Source organism: Monomorium pharaonis, chromosome 1 (genome assembly GCF_013373865.1).
Source record: "Monomorium pharaonis isolate MP-MQ-018 chromosome 1, ASM1337386v2, whole genome shotgun sequence".
NCBI lineage: Eukaryota > Metazoa > Arthropoda > Insecta > Hymenoptera > Formicidae > Monomorium > Monomorium pharaonis.
This window is the reverse complement of record NC_050467.1, coordinates 38,346,502-38,366,585: the sequence shown is the minus strand read 5'-3', so window position 1 is coordinate 38,366,585 and position 20,084 is coordinate 38,346,502. Positions and strand designations below refer to the sequence as shown.

At 37.8% G+C, this 20,084-nt stretch overlaps 2 protein-coding genes across 9 annotated transcripts; one reads left to right on the top strand and one right to left on the bottom strand.

The window, feature by feature from the left end:
- The first annotated feature begins 622 nt into the window (after positions 1 to 622).
- Positions 623 to 3,254, top strand: LOC105827836 (protein ALP1-like). 7 transcript variants are annotated; one of them, XM_012666005.3, is made up of 3 exons: positions 623 to 1,300; positions 1,568 to 1,612; positions 1,830 to 1,971. In XM_012666005.3, the coding sequence occupies exons 1-3, from the start codon at positions 784 to 786 to the stop codon at positions 1,889 to 1,891; spliced, it is 624 nt and encodes a 207-aa protein (XP_012521459.1). In that variant the 5' UTR covers positions 623 to 783; the 3' UTR covers positions 1,892 to 1,971. The 7 variants fall into 7 exon arrangements, with proteins under 7 accessions (XP_012521459.1, XP_012521458.1, XP_012521455.1 ...); XM_012666001.3 differs by adding an exon at positions 2,629 to 3,254 and having other exon boundaries at positions 627 to 907; positions 1,004 to 2,082; XM_012666003.3 differs by adding an exon at positions 2,629 to 3,254 and having other exon boundaries at positions 627 to 1,300; positions 1,568 to 2,082.
- On the bottom strand, positions 2,200 to 4,186 carry LOC105827837. Of its 2 annotated transcripts, XM_036284931.1 has the most exons (5): positions 3,547 to 4,186; positions 3,264 to 3,420; positions 3,067 to 3,206; positions 2,620 to 2,838; positions 2,200 to 2,440 (listed from the first exon to the last, which is right to left on the bottom strand). In XM_036284931.1, exons 1-5 carry the CDS (start codon positions 3,725 to 3,727, stop codon positions 2,220 to 2,222), a joined length of 918 nt encoding a protein of 305 aa, XP_036140824.1. In that variant the 5' UTR covers positions 3,728 to 4,186; the 3' UTR covers positions 2,200 to 2,219. The 2 variants fall into 2 exon arrangements, with proteins under 2 accessions (XP_036140824.1, XP_012521460.2); XM_012666006.3 differs by having other exon boundaries at positions 2,620 to 3,206; positions 3,547 to 4,148.
- Positions 4,187 to 20,084: the final 15,898 nt, after the last annotated feature.

Below are 20,084 nucleotides of genomic sequence, written 5' to 3'. Positions count from 1 at the left end.
GAAATTGGCAAAATCTATGATGTGCTCGTTATTTTTAAGGTTCGATTTATAATATTTCGATTTTATACGCAATTCTGATTAAATTTACAAAAATTGTAACAAAGAAAAGACACTCTCTACGATATTCGTCGGAGATATTATGTACAAATCCTCGAACAGATTAATATTTCGCTTTCCCAAAAATTTGTTGCTGCTCCCGATATTATTTCAGAGATATTCTTGGACTCAATCATGAAGATTGTTGACTCGATAAAAATCAGCTATACCACAGTTCATAAATTATTAAATAATCAATTAGGAATAAACATAACGCTTCTTTCTTTTACATAGTGAACGATTTTACTCTATCAAAACACACGCGCGAAAAATATACACAGCCTGTAATCGAAAACTATGTTTATCTATTTCCATACGCGTGACTAAAAAAAAAAAAATATTTAGAAAAAAAAAACTGTTGCAATCATCAATCAAAACTTTGATTTCGCATCAAAATTCGGAGATACGATAGACATCGCGTAACTGTGTGTGTATGTGTGTGTGTGTGTGTGTATGAACGCGCGCGCGCGCACACACATAAAGTTAAGCCTAGACTCCATTAACGCGTTGAGCTGCGGCAACGTTGTGTGGCGACGCATTGCATTCGACTCTATAGGTGCGTTGGACAAAACCGTGACGCACTTGACGCCGCCGAACGTAACCTTAAATTCTGGATTGCGAAACGCAGTGTATCTCTTGCAGCATACATAACTCTAAAATTGCATAGTGCAAATTATTATTTAAAAAATGGATGAAAATCTTGCTCTGCTTTTATGGCTTCGAAGGAGGAAACGGCGAAATCGATTGAAAGAAAATAGAAGAACGGCTCGTTGGTGGATTCATCCAATAATTAGAGAACGATTTGAACAAGGTGCATATGAAAATTTGATATTGGAATTGCGAAATGATCCTGAGCGATTTTTCAATTTTCATCGAATGTCACATAATCAATTTGATCAATTGCTAGCTGTAGTTGAAAGTCAAATAACAAAACTGCACGTAACAAGAGAACCCCTGAGTGCTGGATTACGTCTTTCATTGACTATACGGTACCTTGCTTCAGGTGACAGCATGATAAGTTTGCATTATTTGTACCGTATTGGTAAATCTACTGTTCCAAAAATTATTACGGAAACGACTCATGCTATTTGGGTGGCACTTATGCCAAGAGTTCTTCCACGACCTACGGCTGCAACATGGGCCAAAGTTGCTATAGATTTTGAACAGAAGTGGAATTTTCCTAACTGTGTCGGAGCCATTGATGGTAAGCACATTCAAGTACAATGTTTCAAAAATACGGGCTCGGCTTTTTATAATTATAAGAGTCAATTCAGCACAGTTCTACTTGGAGTGTGCGATGCCAACTTAAGATTTATTTATGTGAGTATTGGTTCTGCTGGAAGAGAAAGCGACGGTGGTATTTTTCGAAACACGGATTTTGGAAAGCATTTAATGGATGGAACTTTAGCATTACCTCCACCAAAGAATCTTCCAAATACAAATATTTCCTTGCCTATGGTGTTTGTCGCAGATGCAGCATTTCCACTTCTAACGAATATGATGAGGCCATATCCAGGTACCAATTTGACTGCGGATAAAACCATTTTTAATTACCGTCTTAGTAGAGCCAGGAGATTAATCGAAAACACTTTTGGATTGATGTCATCACGTTGGCGAATCTTTCGAAAGCCAATTATTGCATCGATTCCAATTGTAGAAAATATCATTAAAGCTTGTGTTGTTTTGCATAATTGGCTTATAAATGAAGATCTTCAAATACTACCTGCTCGTAGAAGATACATTCCGAATGATTTGGTTGACCGTGAAGATTGCTGTGATAATACAGAAAATGTGATATGGAGAGTGGAAGGACAGCTACCTTTATGGCAGAACTTAACTGCAACTACATGTAGAAACTCTTCAAATGAAGCAAAACAAGTTAGACAGGGATATACAAAGTATTTTATGGAGGAAGGTGCCGTAGATTGGCAGTGGAGAAAAATAGCAAATTTTGAAGAACGTTGTTTATGATACAAACAAAAAATGGTAAGTGTAGAAATTGTACAAGTATAAAGAACCGCAAGTACCATGCTAAACAATGTTGAACATACGTGACATAAGATTTTTAATACACATAAAAAAATGATAATGAGATAAAGGAAAAACTTTTTATAATGTATATATTATTCAATAATTGAATTATTACTTAATATTTCTGACAAAGTATTCAAAACGGTCTGTTTTAAGCGCATTTTGTCTCTAATATTTAACTGTTGAGTATCGCGACTTATGGATAGATAGAATAAATCATCTGATGTAAAATTACTTAGACTGTCCCTTTTCGTTTTTTCACTGGTGATATTTAAAATTGCTTCGTCCACAGGATCTAATGATTCACTTTTGCCTGGAAAATAAAAAACTTTAGTTAATAAATACTTTAATAATTAATAAAATAATTAGAAACATGTTTAAATAATGATACTTTTAAAGTAATTAAAATATTAAAAATTAAACATGTACAATAAAAGTACATATAAATGATAAGTGATATATGATAAATGATAAGAAATCGCAGTAACTAACGTTTTTTAGCTCGACTTGAATTCGAAGGACATGGTGACGTTGAAGGAGGCCGAGACATTAATGATGAATACGAACTACTAGCTGTTGAAGAGCATGGAGAATTTAAATTTCGAAGCACAGGACTAGGAGAGTTTGACGAGATATAAGGCGTATTATTCGTCAAAATAGGAGTTAACAGTTCCCTATTTTGTTGTGATGAAGAACTCTTCATATAATCACCTAAAAAATAATTATTACTATTACAACATTGGAACGTTTCTTGAGCTATTTTTGTACACTTTTGTGTTATTGTCTTTATAATTTTTGGGTAATTCAGGACAACCAATTTTTGTTCTATGTCCCATTTAATTGTGATTTCAAAATCAAAATTTTTCAATTTTGTAATAGTAATTAAATGTTTTATTTCATAAGAATCTATAATATTCACCATTAAAAAACAAAACGTACTTATTTCCACTTCGCAGTTTTGTGTCGATGACGATGTTGACTGTATTGATGATACAGTTGACTGTATTGGTATTATATACTGTGATGGTGTAAAAACTTGAGTTATTTGGACATTATCATCTTGTAAATTAGAAATTGTTCTGAAATTATACAGCTAATTAATAAATAAGATTAAATTAAAACGTGAATAAACTTACTGTCTTGCTTCCACAGTTTCTGTTAAAAATTCTAGATGAGGCATAAGCGACCATGTTGTAGATTTAGTTGCTGCTTGTCCACTTTTTGTTAAAAGTTTCTTTTTTTCTTTTATGTATCTATCACGGATAGACCGCCAACGAGATTTAACAAAATCATCTATAATGTAAAGTAAAATAATACATAAAATGTTAAAATAATATTATAATAATTTTGAAATTAAAATAAATATTAATTTATTTTAAAGCTGATAATTTATATTTTAAAATTGATAAATATAATTACCAGGTACATTTAGTTCTCGTGCAATTTCTGCCCACTTTTTGTTTTTCACATTATTGTCTTTATAATGTTTATTTTTTATATCCCATATCTCGGAGCAAGATTTTACATAATGAATTATCAATTCATTTAAATCCTCACAACTTTCATTTCCAGAATTCATGTTTGACATTGCATTATTCATGTGTAATAACAAAAATAATGCGATTGAGGTTATAAGCCTACATAACCATGGTATACATAATCATCATGATCGTGGTTCACGACTTCCGAAATGTTCCGAATATTACCGAACATTACCGAATATGTCTCTCCGCTGCGTCAAAATCAAAATTTTTCAATTTCAACGCACGCTGCCGCAGGCGACTTGCGGCAGCCTGCGTTGAAGATTCTGATTCGTCGACACACATTGCCGCATGCGTTGCCGCAGCTCAACGCGTTAATGGAGTCTAGGCTTTATTGTCTCACGTAAAGTATCTCCCTAGTTGACGAAAGCACCGTTAAGTAAACGTCGTGCGTGAACGCAATCAACGTTAACTCCATACGTAAGCCACGCTAATGTAAGTCTAAGCGGACAACCCTTCCCCTTCGCAAATTCTCGAAAGGAATTACTTCCGACTACTGTGGTCGGCGCTTGCAGGCGCAGTTAGTTTAGATGGTACATTAACGACCGCGACATTGATTGCATCCGTTCTTCGTGTCTACTTGCGCCGTTGGCATTAATTCAATGACGACCGCAGCAAAATCGAGTACGCTATGTAGTACTGGTTCGTTCGCGTTCGCGAACCTACCGCGCCATAAAATTCAGCAAACACGTTCGTATTTACTCGCGCCTCGAAAATAAACACGCACGTAAATTCCGATAATATTCTTTGATTGGTTTTATGAAATATATTGATAATTAATAATTATCGCAAATTAATGCGGCTCTGTCAGAAAGTGATTTACCTGCAATATTTAACGTTTGTAACATGAGACTAATAAACGTTAACTATTTGTGGAGGGGAAAAATAAATTTATTATGCTTACGAGGACCATTTTCGAAAATAGTACCGTGTATATCTTTTCACGCCATCGTAAAATCAAGGCATTTAATAATTTTTGACGCAATATTTAGCACCATACATTGTATATTCATAAAAATATATCATGTAAAATAATGAAAGTTTTTTATTTATTCAGTAAGAACGTAAAACACGCAGCAGGAGTCGATGAATGTGCAAATATGAAGTGTATACGTATCCATGATATGGCTTTGCTAATGAAAATTCATCGCTAAATGGCCGCTTTTATTTGCACGCATTATTTTTGTCGGCATAACGCGTTAAGTAATTAATCATTTGGCTACGCGGTTATACAAACCCACACACGAATACGTCGACAACAGAATCGCGTCAGCGTTAGACACCGTTAACTGCAAATAATATTCGGGAGTCAATACATTCGGAGTATTTGCTTACGGTCATGTAAATTGCTATCGGGTAGAACCCGCACGCGCAACGTGCGGGTAACCGTTTAAATGCCTTCGCAAGTAACGTAGTAGACGTCCATTACGTATTTATGTGTACGCAAACGCTGGGTACATTTCAACGTGCAAGCCATGTAAAAACACAAATTTTTCTATTTAGACTCAAATTTCCGTGTAAACTATCGGTTACCGTTAACCCGTTATAATAAACATACTAAAATATTAAGCAGTTTTCAACTAATAATAAATATAAGTATACACCATGCAAATGTATGATTTGCAACGTAATTAGGTAATTGTTATTTAGACTAGCACATACAAAAAGTCTTTTTGGTTCGGATCGATTTATCAATCATCGAAGAAATTGTCATGCGTGCTGAATCATCCGTGCAATTTGCCGAATAATGTGTTTGCGATGAGAAAGAGAAACGTGCCTCGTTTGTCACGCGAAAATACATTGTTTCGCGTATTAACATCGTTGATACTAGAACAATTAAATTTATAATTTCACTGAACAAGCTGTTTTCAAACCGCCATAAATTTATTGCAGACATAACTGTATATGAAATATAATTAATATCAATGTTAATTTGTAAACAAAAAACTGATATGTATTGTCTACGCGTATTAGTAAACAATTATATAATGCACACCAATTGTAAAGACCATTGAACTCCACGTAGCTAAAGTAATGAAGTATAAGTCTGTTATTCTATAGAGCTTTACACCTTGTCACGTTTTTATTACCTTGCAGAATAATTAAAGCATGTCTCAAAACTCTTGGAATTTCTATTGAAAGACTTGGAGACTTGTAATTTATTGTAATTTTACGTTTCATATGCAGAAATGTCAAGCAGTGATGATTATAAATTTTAATTATTTAAATTCATTTAATAAAACAAAAATAAGCTTTAGTGACATAAATATATATAATCGTAATGATATAATCGTATAAACAAAATATTAAATTAAATCAACAAGAATAAAAGACACTTTTTTAAACGTTTACGTAAAATTTTATTAATATTACCCTTAAATGAATTTAATCGATTTTATATTTTCCAATAAATTCCGCGTAAATGAAAGACTGGGTTATTCAATATTTTTAAATGGTAAGTTTATAGTATGCAAGCGTTCGGTGTAAAAAAATATTTAAATTAAAACATTTCGATCGTATTATGATTCCATTGAACTACGTTATATTGTATATAACGTATTCATTAATATCGTATAATATGTAATTACGTGATGAATGTACAATTAATTACATATATACAGAAAATACAAAAATTAATCCTATAAGTATATAAATAAGCACATTGTTTACATAGATTCAAACAAATTGTGATAATAAATACTTCATAACTTTGTCTAGAATCGATTTAATAACATATTAATAAATGTAATCGTTAAATTTTGTTAAAAATATTGATTACTAACAAAATTATTGTATCAAATATAAATATCATTTTCTATAAGTAAACTATGAAAAAATATGTTAATTAGAAGCATAATGTCGCATGGACTAATGACCTATTTATTTGTGACAAATAAACATGCTTGGCGTTTCTAGTATCTGCTGTAATCTGATAGATAATGTGACGACAGAGCAACTGATGCTTACCTGCCGACTCGAGTTCTACTATACGAATGATAACATGGTGCACGGTGGCTTTGCGTATACCATAACATGCCATGCGCTGTCACAAACAAGATCATCAATCTGACTTTCTACTATTTTTAACATTTCTAACTTTTCACGAAATATAACTAAGCATAATCTGTAATTGACCTTAAGCTCTTGTATTCAGAAATAATCGCTTGGAATAAAATATGCAAATATATTTATGCAAAAATAATTATTTTAGTCAATTTTTTGAAAACTTTCTTGTTATTGTATTTAAATTAGCTAATTTTAGATATTTAAATTTTAATTTTGCCGAATCTTTATATTGTTGAATTGAGACAAAAAATTAAACAAAAAATGATGTGTGCCTATACAACATTCTTCATTTAACTAAATCGTAACGTGAATTTAGTAGTTTGAGTAATTAGCCAATTAATCGATGCCATCTGCTCCCCCGTATACAGGGTAGTGGTGCGGTATTAACGACGCGTGAATCCCCATTTATCCGATAGGCTTGAGCCATAATACCCCTCATCTCTCACGGCCTTGTTTTAGGAGAGCCCATAGGCTCTGCTATCGCTTTAACAAAGATGAAATCGAAGAAAATTTCAGAGACATCGATCCAACAAATATTTTCAACAAAAGAACTAATCAGACCTCGAAATGACACTGTCATTTCGCAAAATAAGTTCTTTTAAAAATTATTAAATTCCAAGGTAATAGAATAATAAAGATACGATAAAGATGACATTTTTTTTGACAAATTTGAAGTATATAGAAAAATGTATTTATTTAATAAATTTGACAAATCTGTTTCATATACGAATTTACGGATCTTAAAAACGCGAGTTACTAAGTATAAAAGTTTGCATAGAATTATGTTACTACTTGGAATGACTAATATAAGAAATCTATTTTCATTTTATTATTTCATGAAATGAAATGAAATGGAAGTATAACAAGATATCACAAGAATAACTTCTTGTAATGCTCTTTCATCCAATAACATCTCTTTTATAATGAAATAAAATTGCAAAATCAAATTAAAATGCTTTTAACAAGATGATCCATTTAAATCATATAATTATATAACTAGAAAAGTATCTAATAAACAATTATATCGAGATCATTAAAAAAAAATAAAATGCATTATTGATGCAAAAGTTTTCTTCGACAATTGTCAAAAGTTTTTAATCTTTTTTCACATAATTAAATTTATCAAATATAAGGAAAAAAGTGCATACTGAAACAAGATTTATATCTTTGGAAATATCTTTATTAAGGGACTTAACAATTTACGGATTATAAATCGTTGGTTAGAAGCAAGGATATCTACGAAGATCGAAGCAACAGAAGCGTTATTTCACTCGATAATGCAGTTTTTAAATAAAATGTTTTTCCTAACAATTTCTTATAAAACGACATGCATTAACGAACCATTGAATAATGATTGTGGAAGTATTTAAAAAGCACGTAAAAAAAATCCATCATCTAACCTAAGAGTTGCTTGAACGAGAGTTACAAAGCCGCTCGAAAATGTCACTAACGTAGACCTTAGCTCAAGTCAATCGTTCAATGCTGCAGTTGCAAAATATTATTAATTATATACATTCGTCGACTTAATTCCTGCGATCTTAATGCAGTGACATTTATGTAATTAATTCTTTGAAAAGGGATAGTCATAAAGATAAAGTAAATATGTATAATATAAAAACATGTACGGCAATTTTTTTTTTTTACAAAATATTCGAACTGGTCGCATTAAAAAGGCACATGAAAGTGAAACTATTCGAAGCACTTGTTACAAGCGCTCGTTTGAAGGTCACTTACACTTCATCGCGCAGGGGAGCGGTTTGAGGTAATCTATGTAAAAATTTGCGAGCCACAAGGGAGTAACGCGCGGCTTTTAAGCATTCGCCACGCCGTGAAAACGCCCGTGGGTTTAAGAGAGAAAATTCATTGCCGTTAAGCGTGTTATAAACAGCTCCCCAAGAAGACGGATGCGATAAAAAGAAATCTCCGCATCGCTCGTTCCACGGTTATTAGCGAAAACTCTGCGGCGGCGTTCATTAAACAATTAAAAAAACTACATATTTTAGATAAGTTCCTTTTTTTTTCTCGTTATCTCGCTATCTCGCGATATCGCAAGGTAAGGCATGTTTTGTCGATTGAAGTGAACTAAATTGATCGGTTTTTTTTTTAGATTGCAAGAGAAACAAATAACTGTTAATAATCTGTCGATATAAATCTGTCGTAAGATAGCATCTATTTTTCCGAGTGATCGTCGTAATTGATGCGTTGGCGCCTTTCGCGCTTTATTTCCGACAAAGATATACCGCACTCTTTCTCTTCTCGTTTCCGTCTTCCTTTCGCCTTTCCGTTCTCTTTCCACCCGCGTCTCCCTCCATTACTATCAATCTAATCTCTCCGCCCGTAGCTGCGCGTCTCTTAATCCGTTTCCTCGTATTTCCCGCGCTCGTTTACGCGCGCCTTCTACAGCAGACTTGGCACCGTCTACAAATGCCAATTCCCCCCCGTATCTCAGGTTAGCCGTCTCGTCGCGTCGTAAAGTCGCATCCACCTCATGCGGGAGTCGCTTATTTAAACGGCCGGGAAGATCGCAATCCGTTAATGTTTCTCAATAAAAAGAGGTATACACGTGCATTACCTGCGAGCATGAGATTTCATCGCCACTATCGACCGCACGCTTTCACACCGCGTCTTTCTCATAGCGGTACGTTTCGATACTTCTCTCGTCTAATATGGTTGCCCGGGCATTGCGCACAATAAGTGCGAAAATGTGTGCGCTGGTACGTGCAAAATTTTTCTTTCATCGTAACGTCCTCTCGTACCATTAAAAGTGCTAGAGACGTACGCAGCGATTCCGTGGTCAGCGACAGCCATTCCTTTCCCGTAGTTTAAGTTCGCTCGATTGACTTTTACGGTTCTATATCTCACGTTTTCGTAACAAGAAAGCGAAAGCATTCATTGGATACATTGTGCGCCGGGCCGTGCGCGGTTTGATCTATATTGTGCGAAAGTCGGCTATCGTTTCGATGGGCGGATTTGCCGATAATGGCAGACGGATTTGCATGATCCGAGAATCAAGTGGGAATACGAATCCGGACATTATCCTGGGCGCGTCGTGACGGTTCGCTAACGTAGAACGGATGCATGTCCCGCTGCACCGAGTACAGCTACGTGATCTGTATTCGCTGAACGTCCCGGGATACGAAGGTCACGCCTTCCTCGTGCCTAATGACGCTTGATCTCAGCCTGAGATCTTTTAAACGTTGACGTGTGACGCCTAATGGTATGCATTCGACAGCTAACATCGTGAAATCCGACTTGCGTATTATTATGAAAGATAATAGCCGTCGGCCGAGTGGAGGAATGGCGTTCCAATGTCGAATATTATAATCTCGATTGATCCCGTATATTCGCGTCGACCATTAACGTCATCGAAGATGAAGCCTGATTAAATCATTTTCGATGTACGCGCCCGCATTATTTACGCGCGAGCTCGCGCAAAATCCTTGACCAACTATGCCCCGTCGATCCATTATCTTCGTGTAAAGCGGATTTACGTACGAATACAATCGGCCGGTTAAATTAACGACTACCCCCGCACTTTCCATCCCGCCGCATGCATGGCCGGTGTGATGCATCGTCGCTACGATAAAACTCTCCTGGGAGGGGCGCACGAGCGCCGGGATGAAGCGCCGCGATATTAAATCGCGACCGCGTCCCGGCGCTTATTTTTTATCTATCCCGCGTGAAACCTCCGTGGATCGCGACGTATTAGATTCACGTAGGGACAAGTTACCAGTGTTGCGAAGTTGGAAAGGAAGAATCAGTGACGCGAAAAGAAAAAGCGTGGCTGTCGTAACACACGTATGTTTCGCGCCCGCGCGTGCTAAGCTCTTTTTGCCACTTTCTTTTTTTTTTATTACCGTAACGTTCCTACGTGTATTGAATACGCGCGTTATTTGTCGGCCACTATGCCTTCGAAGGAGTAAGGGTTTTTATTCGCTCGATACCCATTTTATCCCTATTGCCGGGCGATAAGATGAACGAGAGGGTGGCCAATCCGAGCGGCGGCGGCGCTTTCCTTTCTGTCGCGATGAACGTCGCGCGATAGCGTCGTCTTGAGAAGTATACGGCGGGAATTTTCAATGGCACGAGTGGATGCGAATGGACCGCGTGTGTTGCAAAGAGCGTGTTGAAAAGATTCTCTCGAAACTGTCTTATAAATCGATACTTTGACGAACCGACGCGACGTCCGGAATATCTCTGCACGTCGCCACGTGCGCGAGTGTTCGATAAAATAATGCGCAATTGTAATCGCGAGTTGAAATTTATTATATTTTGTTACGCAGCTTCCCCTCTCAACAACATTTACGATATGCAAATCTATTTCCGATATTAATGTCGAATACATACCGCCGCGCTATAAATAAATTTTTAGGCAGTTGTAATGGCCTTTCGTAAACGACCGATTCATTGCGCCGCTCTTCCGTTCGGATCAGCAGATTTATGTAACAGAAAATCATGCGACTTCGACATATATAATTCTTTACAGAATTCCAAATCGCGGGACCGTCGAATCGTTGGACCGAACGCGAAATTCCGCGATTAAATCACCAACAATATTTTCGTTGTACGTTTCCAGTTTTAGTTTGTACACGCCGTATCAAAAAGTCGATTTGGAAAAACGAAACTCTGTTTTGGCGAATACGACACGGAAACTTGCCTCGCTCGAAAAAAGAGCGTTTTATATTCCATCTACGCGTGTATCTGGGCACCGAGGACTGTGAAGGCGAGGAGAGGGAGGAGGAGACGAAGACGAGAAGAGAACCGTAGGATTTCAATTTTGCCGAAAAGCAAATATTGTTGCTCGGTCACCCGAGTCGAAGATCCCCCCCACTCCGTTTCTCTCTTGCTCTTGGAGCTTATTGCGCGTTACGTAAAGTCAAACGTATACGGAACGAAATGGTCAAGGATGAACCGAAGCACGTCAGACGGTTGTATCTTTCTCTCTCTCTCTCTCTCTCTCCTTCTCACTGGTTTCTCGCCAGAAGGCTGTCACGTCTTCGCGTAATTAAACTTCCGGGTCTGTCAGAGTTACCTGAGACCCATCCAAACACCGTCTAGGAGCCTGCAGCAACTGCCTTTACACACGAGATTCAAAGCGCATGTCAGCGAGAGGAGAGAAAGGCGAGGGGAGCAAAAGGCGAGATATATATTTTGTGGCAGCTTTTAATTTCGCCGTCTCACGCTGTCGTCGTTGACCGTCTTAACACTCACTCGTGTTACGGAAAGTAACCCGATTTTCCTTTGTTTCGCTTTAATTACTAAATGAGCTGAATAATTTCAGCACGAGATATTACGAAGTTCTTTAATCAAATTTCACCGTGCGCTCCGACCGGTATAATAATTCGGAAGGTTTTTGTTATCTTGATACGCGGAGGTTTTGTGCAGTTAGATTAATCAAGCGTTAAATTATTAATGGGATCTTGGGTAAATTGATAATAATTTTATCTCGCTACTTGGCAAAATATTAGCGAATAATAAAAATTTTTCAACTGTAAAATGCATATTATGCACTTTAATGTGTACAATTTCCCAATATGTGTAACTTAGATTTAAATTTTCGTAGAAATATGTTTAGATAATGAGAATAAAAGTTGAAAGAGAATGACAGAAAAATCATAGTGTATACGCGTATATCGGATGGAAACACGAGAAAAGAGTCCTCTGCAATTGCAGAGGAGTCAGACAGGAAAATGCCGGTACGCTAATGAGCCGTTAATGGTAAATAAATGGACCAGCAAGCTCGCCTGCATTGCACCAGCCCATGGGACGTGACGTCAGCTCTACGTCACCGTTGATTAATGAGCGAGCTTTGTTCCTGCCGAGGTCAATTACATCCAACCCATCCCCGGCGCGCCGTTACCCTTTCCACTGTGAATTCACGATTGCCGGCTGCGCCTTTTGATCTAAATTTCTTTCGTATGACAGAAATGTGTGGGTGTTCCCTCACGGAGGGAAAATACACATAGATGATATATACGTCCCGTTTAAAAAGCCAGAAATAAAACGCGCCTGTGAATTTTTTTTCAAACGCAAGTCACACCAGATTAATTTAGTGCGAAGACTCGGATTTATATGTGCACATAGTTTTACAATTATTTACGATAGATCGCATCGTTTTGCGGCGGAATAATATCGCGAGTAATATCAGCAATTTGCACATGCGTTACGCACGCGTAATTTGTTGACCAGTCGTGAAAGATTCGATCTGAAAAGTTTATCGCTACACGAAAAGCCCTCAAAGGTTCGATCACTGGGTTAGCAGATAAAAGTTTTACGCGAAAACTCGCAGACACGGTGAAACGGAGTGTATTCGCCCATCGATCTTAGACTTTCGAACAAGCCGCGGTCGGATCGAGAAAAATGAGTCTTTGCGAGTGCACGTGCAACGGTGCTGTTTGTGGTTAAGAATGGCGGAAGGAACGGAGAAACGAGAAAGGAGGAGGAAAGTTGCCGCGTTAGGTAGCCATGGCAGCGGATGAGATTGCAAAAGCGTTCCATCGGGGTGTAAATCGATCGATGTAAGTTCCAACAAGCCGGTTCGCTCTGCGGACTCGACGAGAGAATCATATTCTTGGAACGAATTATCGATTTCACGGGGAATACAGCGGACGCAGCGAAAAACGCGCTCGCGCGCAAAATGACTTCGGTATCGCAATTAAGTCGCATCGAATTATTGACGGGAAGAACCAACGGGATCCGTCTCTTTGTTTTCGTGAAACTGCGAGGTCAGCGTTTTTCAATATACGTGCAACTAGACGAGCTTTAGCGAAATTAACTCCACTTGACTCCGGCGCGGAGCAATTTCCGCGCGTCCGGAAAATTTCGCGGTTCTGGTATGACAGTGACATTCCCATCCCGCGCGATGGCTCTACGAGGCTCCAAGTAAATCGACTTTCACGCTTCATACATTTCGGTAAATTTTCATAACGGAAATTGACAACACTTCTGTCCTTTTTTTATTCCTATTTTTATAATAAAAAAAAAACAGAACTCGGCGTTTTATGTTTAAAAACAATTGTGAGATAACAGTACCTTAATTCTCTTCATAGAATTATAAATTATACTGGACTGTATATAAAAAATAAGATACAAGAAATATATCGTTATAAAATGATATATACGTGTATTAAATTGTAATATATTGCATTCGCTGCGCAACGATTTAATGTCTTTATCATGGACTTCCGGGATAAAAATTTGAAGAGGTGTATGCAGCTCGGAAATCGATTTCCGAAATTTCAAATTCTATACAAAGTTCGGCGTTTTATAAATATAGATTCCGCGCGGAATTCTGCATTGTTAAAATTTTATTTTATAAAGTTCAGTCGATTTAACACAACAATGTAGCGTACCGATTACCAGAATAAAAATGACAACGCAATTTTTAATGCACAACGTATTTAAATGACTACTCATAATTAAAATACATTTGGATAATGTTTAATTATATTTTTCTAGAAATCTAGGATTGTTATGTTTCACCCAGCTATTAAAAAATTATTATACATATAAACTTATTAAAAAAAATATATGTCTTTTCAGTACTCGCATATTGTACTTGCTCTATTTTTTAAAAAACTTTTAAAATATTATAATTAAATTATTTAATATATTTTGGTTTTTAAATAAATGTATAATGTGTAAATGCCTTTTCCACTTCACAGGCGCATCGAATCGGAAAGTGTACCGGCAAACACACGAAGCTAACGGAAAAGTCGAATTATCGTTGCTAGCGTACCATCGAATGGCTTTCCAATCTAAGAACGTGCTCTGCGAGGATTTCTAGCGCGCTTTTAACCGACAAATGAATTCGAAGAGGCAAGCGGCGGCGTTCCGGGATATCGTTGTCGCTCTCACAATTTCCATGAGCGTTTTCGAAAGACTCGCAGCCCTGTATGGGATTCCCATTTTGTTCCATTCCTTGTCGAGTTTATCTCGGACAGAGCCTATCGCAATCGACTTAAGAACCGTTAGATCTGTTTTACTGCAGATATAAAGATTACCATCGTGTTAGAATTTTTGCTCGTGATTAACGTGTGGATGCTGAAAGAAATGGATAAGAAAGCTGACAATCTCAGATTTTAATAAATTGATCCCGTTAACGATTAATTATATAATATGTCTGAGGATAGAATTATTGCGAGCAAGTCTAGTGTTAGATGTTTATAAACTCTGTTCAATCAACGTCAAGATTATACCGAATTATAGGGTGATTACGAGCATTGTTATCGTAGAACTTTGATAAAAATGATTCGAGAAAGGTGGTTTATTTTTTGGTAAATCGTGTATCAGTAAAGTGCACGTTATCCCGCGCAAAATAGCATCAATGTTGACGTAAGCGCAGTCATTTTTAATCCTATAGACGTAACAGCAATATCGTGTATCGGATCAATCACTGCCAATAAACGGCGCGATGCAGCGGCGACTGGAAAGCAGCGATCTATGAAATGCATCGATTTCATAGCCAAACAGCGTGTCATGCCCGCCTCGTCGTTTATACCATCCGACGCGTTCGTAGACGTGACGGGGAAGGTCCGGATGCGAACGGCGGCGCTGCTCGTAATAACAGAGCGCCGAAAGTCCGGTCTGGCATAGAGATTCTGACCGGTAATTTGAACCAAAGTCGGAGTCGGAGGATTAATGGAGATGCGGTGGCACGGCAAGCATGTCCTGGCATACTGATGGAGCCTCGTCGCAAGACGAGGAGCGAGTTTCCGTCGCTCGAAGGACACCGGTCCAGTCGAAGGCGGATGTGACAAAGGGGACCGCACGATGCACCAAGGAGGAAGAAGTTGCGCGGAAAACGGTGTCGTAAAGTGCTCGACCAAGTCTTTCGCGGACATCTCCTTCGACTTCCGTTAAGCCTCCGATGCCGTTTCTTTGCCTTTCGTTTTATCCGTCGCTCGTTAAAATTGATATCTAACCACCACGATTCCGGTGTCATGGATGAAAAAGTTCGCTCAGTTATTGCAATAAAGTAAAGATGAAGCGCCAACGCAATCTGGCGACTGTAAAACCGGCACATGGAGCTTTGTCGTGCTGTGCCGGCGCCGCGACAGCTTGGCTTGAAAATATTCCCGGATATTCCTAAAACTGGAGTCGTAAGCACGAATGTAGAATCGACACCGTTTTCGGATCGCGCGTAAGATAAGTCGTTACCGATATATGGGAACTACGCGTTTCCGGGTGAATGCGCACAATCTGCGAGGGTAGCGAGCGGCTCAGTGGGATCCGCTGCCAACAGAGGAAAACGATACCGGAAATTGAAAACTGGATATGACGGAGAATTACAGACAGATAATAATTTTGACTGTGAAGTCGAAAACATATTAAAAGAAGAAAAATCAATATTGGAAAGTTCGGAAAAGCTCGAAATCGAATTAAATGTTATGGTGTGATATATAGTTAGTGTTATCTCAGTTATATCAAATTTCTTATAAATTGCGATATATCTCTAATCTATATCTTAAGTATCGTATAATTATATAATTTTGGCCTTAAAAAAAAAAATACAATGTAAAGTTTCACAGCAATTTGTATACGGAAACAACAATTTTGCTAAAATACCGAAAAATTTAAATTATATTGATTTATTTATATTAATCATATTATGTTGACCTGCTGAGAAGTGAACAAATCCTTCCGTGCCGTAAATCAGTAGTACATCTCAGTAATATCGGCGACATGACACGGGAACTGTCCAAGGTGACGTAAACACTTTCACGAATATTCCGAGTTCCTTTGCAGGAGGCGCGGGCAGAGTGCCGGGCCGTAACGAAAATCGATCCACAGCCCGACATCCACGGCATTGCGATGTGCAATATCGCGGTTCGAATTCCACACGGCGCGACATTCCACCGCCGTGCCCGCCGTTATCGCGTATCTTTCGCGAGGAGCGCGAGGAGGAGTTTAACGAGGTTCCGCGCGTTAATCGGCGAATGAATATGGATGGAGCATGCATTAATTCGTCATTTTTCAACCCGTCGTTCTCGCAAATGCCTCTCACTATCTGCGTTTTCACGACGCCTACCCGTCAACAATCTCCGGCTGCGTGCGAGAATTCGTTCGCATCGCTTTCCCTTCGGATCACCGATTCCGTATTCATTGCTCGTGCGACTCGAAGAGAATTCCCCTCCCCCCCCCTCTCTCTCGTCAACTGGATGGACCTCATCGGCGATAGCCGTAATGATTTCGAATCTAACTTTGATGTAACCACGTAATCCGTCGAGTCAGGGGTATCGTACACGGAATAAATTTTCAACGGAGGATCTTGGGCTTGAGATGATTACCGCCGGATACAGAATGTAAATGCTACTCGTGCCGCATGAGAGCTGAGGATCCCTCGGGTTACTTTATATCCACTTAAATATGCGTAGTCAGAGAGCGGCCAAGCTAAATTAGATTGCGGGTAGATCCTTTTTATAATGTATTACGAGTCTTTTGAATCGATAACGAAGGAACTTTCTGTTATTAAAGATGCTCGTACTGTACATATAACATTATAAAATTATGTAATAATTTTCGCAAAAGTTAATATAATACAAGTTAGTAATAATATTGTAACGTAATATACAAAAGTCGCAAAAAACTGCGGCAAATTTTTTTTTTAAAGAAACGTTTTACAAACTTTTATTCTGTTGCGGCTAAAGAGAATGCCGTGACGCGTTTCTGCCCTCTTAGCGAAGGCCAACGGAGAATGCGACTTGTAATTTAACCCGAAGTCTAAATAATGCAAAGTTTTAATGACCTCGCGATTCTCACCAATGGACCTCTTTCCTTACTTGTGTGCGGCCCGCCATTATCTAGCCGTTCCCCGGTAATTCGCACAAACGCAGATTCTCCCTCTAGTTCCCTAAGGATACCCTGTGCTAATTTGGTCAATCTAATATAATTTTCGTAAAGCCAATGATGATAATAATTAAACCTTAATAATAATTAAACCGTAATCTGTTTGCTTGATGATAGATGACGGCGCAATACAATTTTCGTATTATTTTTAACCGACTGACCGAAAATAGTGGAAAACACCTCATAGTTAAATTGTGATAAATCACCACATTTCTCTGTCGTTATAGCGATGCATATCCCTTTTCAATTTCCCGTGTCCCTATCGTCAATATTGAAAATAAGCCGGAGCATAATACATTATTTTGCTTTCAATCTGCCTGTCTTCTGACTCGATACATAATATTTCCGCATATCTTACCGATGGAAACTGTACCTTCCAACATCTTGGAATATTATTCAGAATATAATCTTGTAATATATAGATCCATTCGGATGACCCGCGAAAAATTTTCTTTACCATTTCTATCGTCCCGCCAGTCAGATACCTTGTCATCTAATTGTTAATATATAATATACATGATAATATATAATATTTTACATAGATCATCTTTCTAGATCATCTAGATCCCCTTCGATAGCAAAGATAAGATTAATTAGCAAAAGTACTGCAAATAAAAAACAAGAGGTATTAATAGAAAATTTAAACCTAGCCAGATCTGAACATTTAGAGGACACAAATGATGTCACAAAAAAAGAAGCTATTCAAATTAATACATCGTTATTCAACCTCCGGTCTGTCCTTTCAGAATTGTTAAAAAAAAATAAATCTTATTCACAACGAAATTGCAAATTAACGTATTTGGTGTAACTGGCAGTACAGAATATCAAATGGCACTTTATACCATCACGATCACCATACTTCGGCGGCCTTTGGGAGGCCGCAATAAAGAGCGTCAAGAGACACATTAGGATTATCATAAAGAACTTGCCGTATTATACCTTCGAGGAGTATTATACTCTACTGGTCGAGATCGAAGACATTTTAAATAGTAGACCGTTAACCGATCTGTCTTCAGATCCCAACGATTTTAAGCCCCTCACTCCAGCACATTTTGTTATTAGAGACTCGCTAAAAAGACCAGTTAAATGGAATTATTTAGACACCAAAGACAAACACTTATCCAGATGGTAACACACGCAGAAGTTACGCCAAAATTTCTATCAGTAAAAGCAAAAAGAATATTTGCAACAGTTACAAACGAGAACCAGGTGGAGAGAAGGTGAGAACGCAACACAGAAGATTTAGTCCTCATGATCAAAGAACAATCTCCAAATAAAAAGCAAGAAACGGTTAAGATTAAAAGTTATTGGAACACGATTTAAAAAAAGTTGATCAACCTCTTACTTAAATTTTATTGATTTGGCTGGATCAGAATAATTAGATAGCAGAGATTGTGACAGAATAAACCAAAATTTATTAACTTGTCATTGTCAGCACAAAGGCATGATGATGCTCCTATGACTAGAAGTAAAGCCAAAAAGAAAGTAGAGTCATTAGATAAAAATAAAACTAGTCATGTGCAAAGATAAATAGAAGATACAAGCTTTGTTAAATATGTAGAGAAGACAAGTAATTGTCAAACCTTAGATGAGACACAAAAACTAGAAGTTGAAATGCGTCAGTGTCTTTTGGCATCATTACATAAAGATCCCATTCCTTATGAAAAAGCAATGAAGAGCAAACATAGAGAAAATTGGAAAATAACCATAAATAAAGAGGAATCTACAAACATCAATCAGGTATGGAGACTTGTTGACAAACCAACGGAAACGCTGGGTAGAGATAGAGCTAATATAATAGATTCGAAGTGGGTATTCAAAAGAAAATTAAAGACGAATGGATCAACTAGATACAAAGCAAGACTGGTAATTGAAGATTTTAGAGATAAAAACATATATGATCTCAAAGCGACATATGCTCCAGTTTCGAGACTGTCACTAGTTAAATCCAGTTTGGCAATAATAAACAGGTATAGCTGACACGCCGTTTCATAATTTTGCTATTAACCAAGAAGAGCATATTTTTCTTAAATTATTTATTTCAAGTACACTATCGAACACATATATTGGGGTTACCTCGCCAACGATGTACGATAAAAGCCTTTAAATATTTAGGTAGCTCGCCGAAAAAAAATAGTGGTGGCTTATACGGCGAAGCCACTCTGGAAGCGAGCAAGTAAGAATAAAAGAAGGGCTGCGCGAAGGCAAGGGTCACGGATCAACCAGCCACATGCATAATACATATCTCTCCGCATCCATTGGTTCCGCACAGCCTATTCCATATAGAAAACGCTGTCGTCGGGACCGACAAGCGGGGCTTCGCACAAGCAGTGGCCGTCATCAGTAATAGCCGTAATGTTTCCCTTCTCGTTGAGGGAGAATCTAAGGATGTACTGATTCAAGATGCTACGGGATGCTCCAGGATGATCGTTTATTTCCACGGCACGTTTTAGCAGTCGCTACGAAGTGACCGAGGCAAACACGCAATAATCTCTCGCCGTT

What these genes read in the sequence shown, in the direction of transcription:
- LOC105827836 (XM_012665999.3), top strand. Translation starts at nt 784, where the DNA reads ATGGATGAAAATCTTGCTCTGCTTTTATGGCTTCGAAGGAGGAAACGG.
- LOC105827837 (XM_012666006.3), bottom strand. Translation starts at nt 3,727, where the DNA reads ATGAATAATGCAATGTCAAACATGAATTCTGGAAATGAAAGTTGTGAG. An exon ending in GAAACTGTGGAAGCAAGACA is followed by an intron (nt 3,207 to 3,263) that starts GTAAGTTTATTC and finishes GTATAATTTCAG; the next exon opens with AACAATTTCTAATTTACAAG. An exon ending in TTCAAGTCGAGCTAAAAAAC is followed by an intron (nt 2,441 to 2,619) that starts GTTAGTTACTGC and finishes TTTATTTTCCAG; the next exon opens with GCAAAAGTGAATCATTAGAT.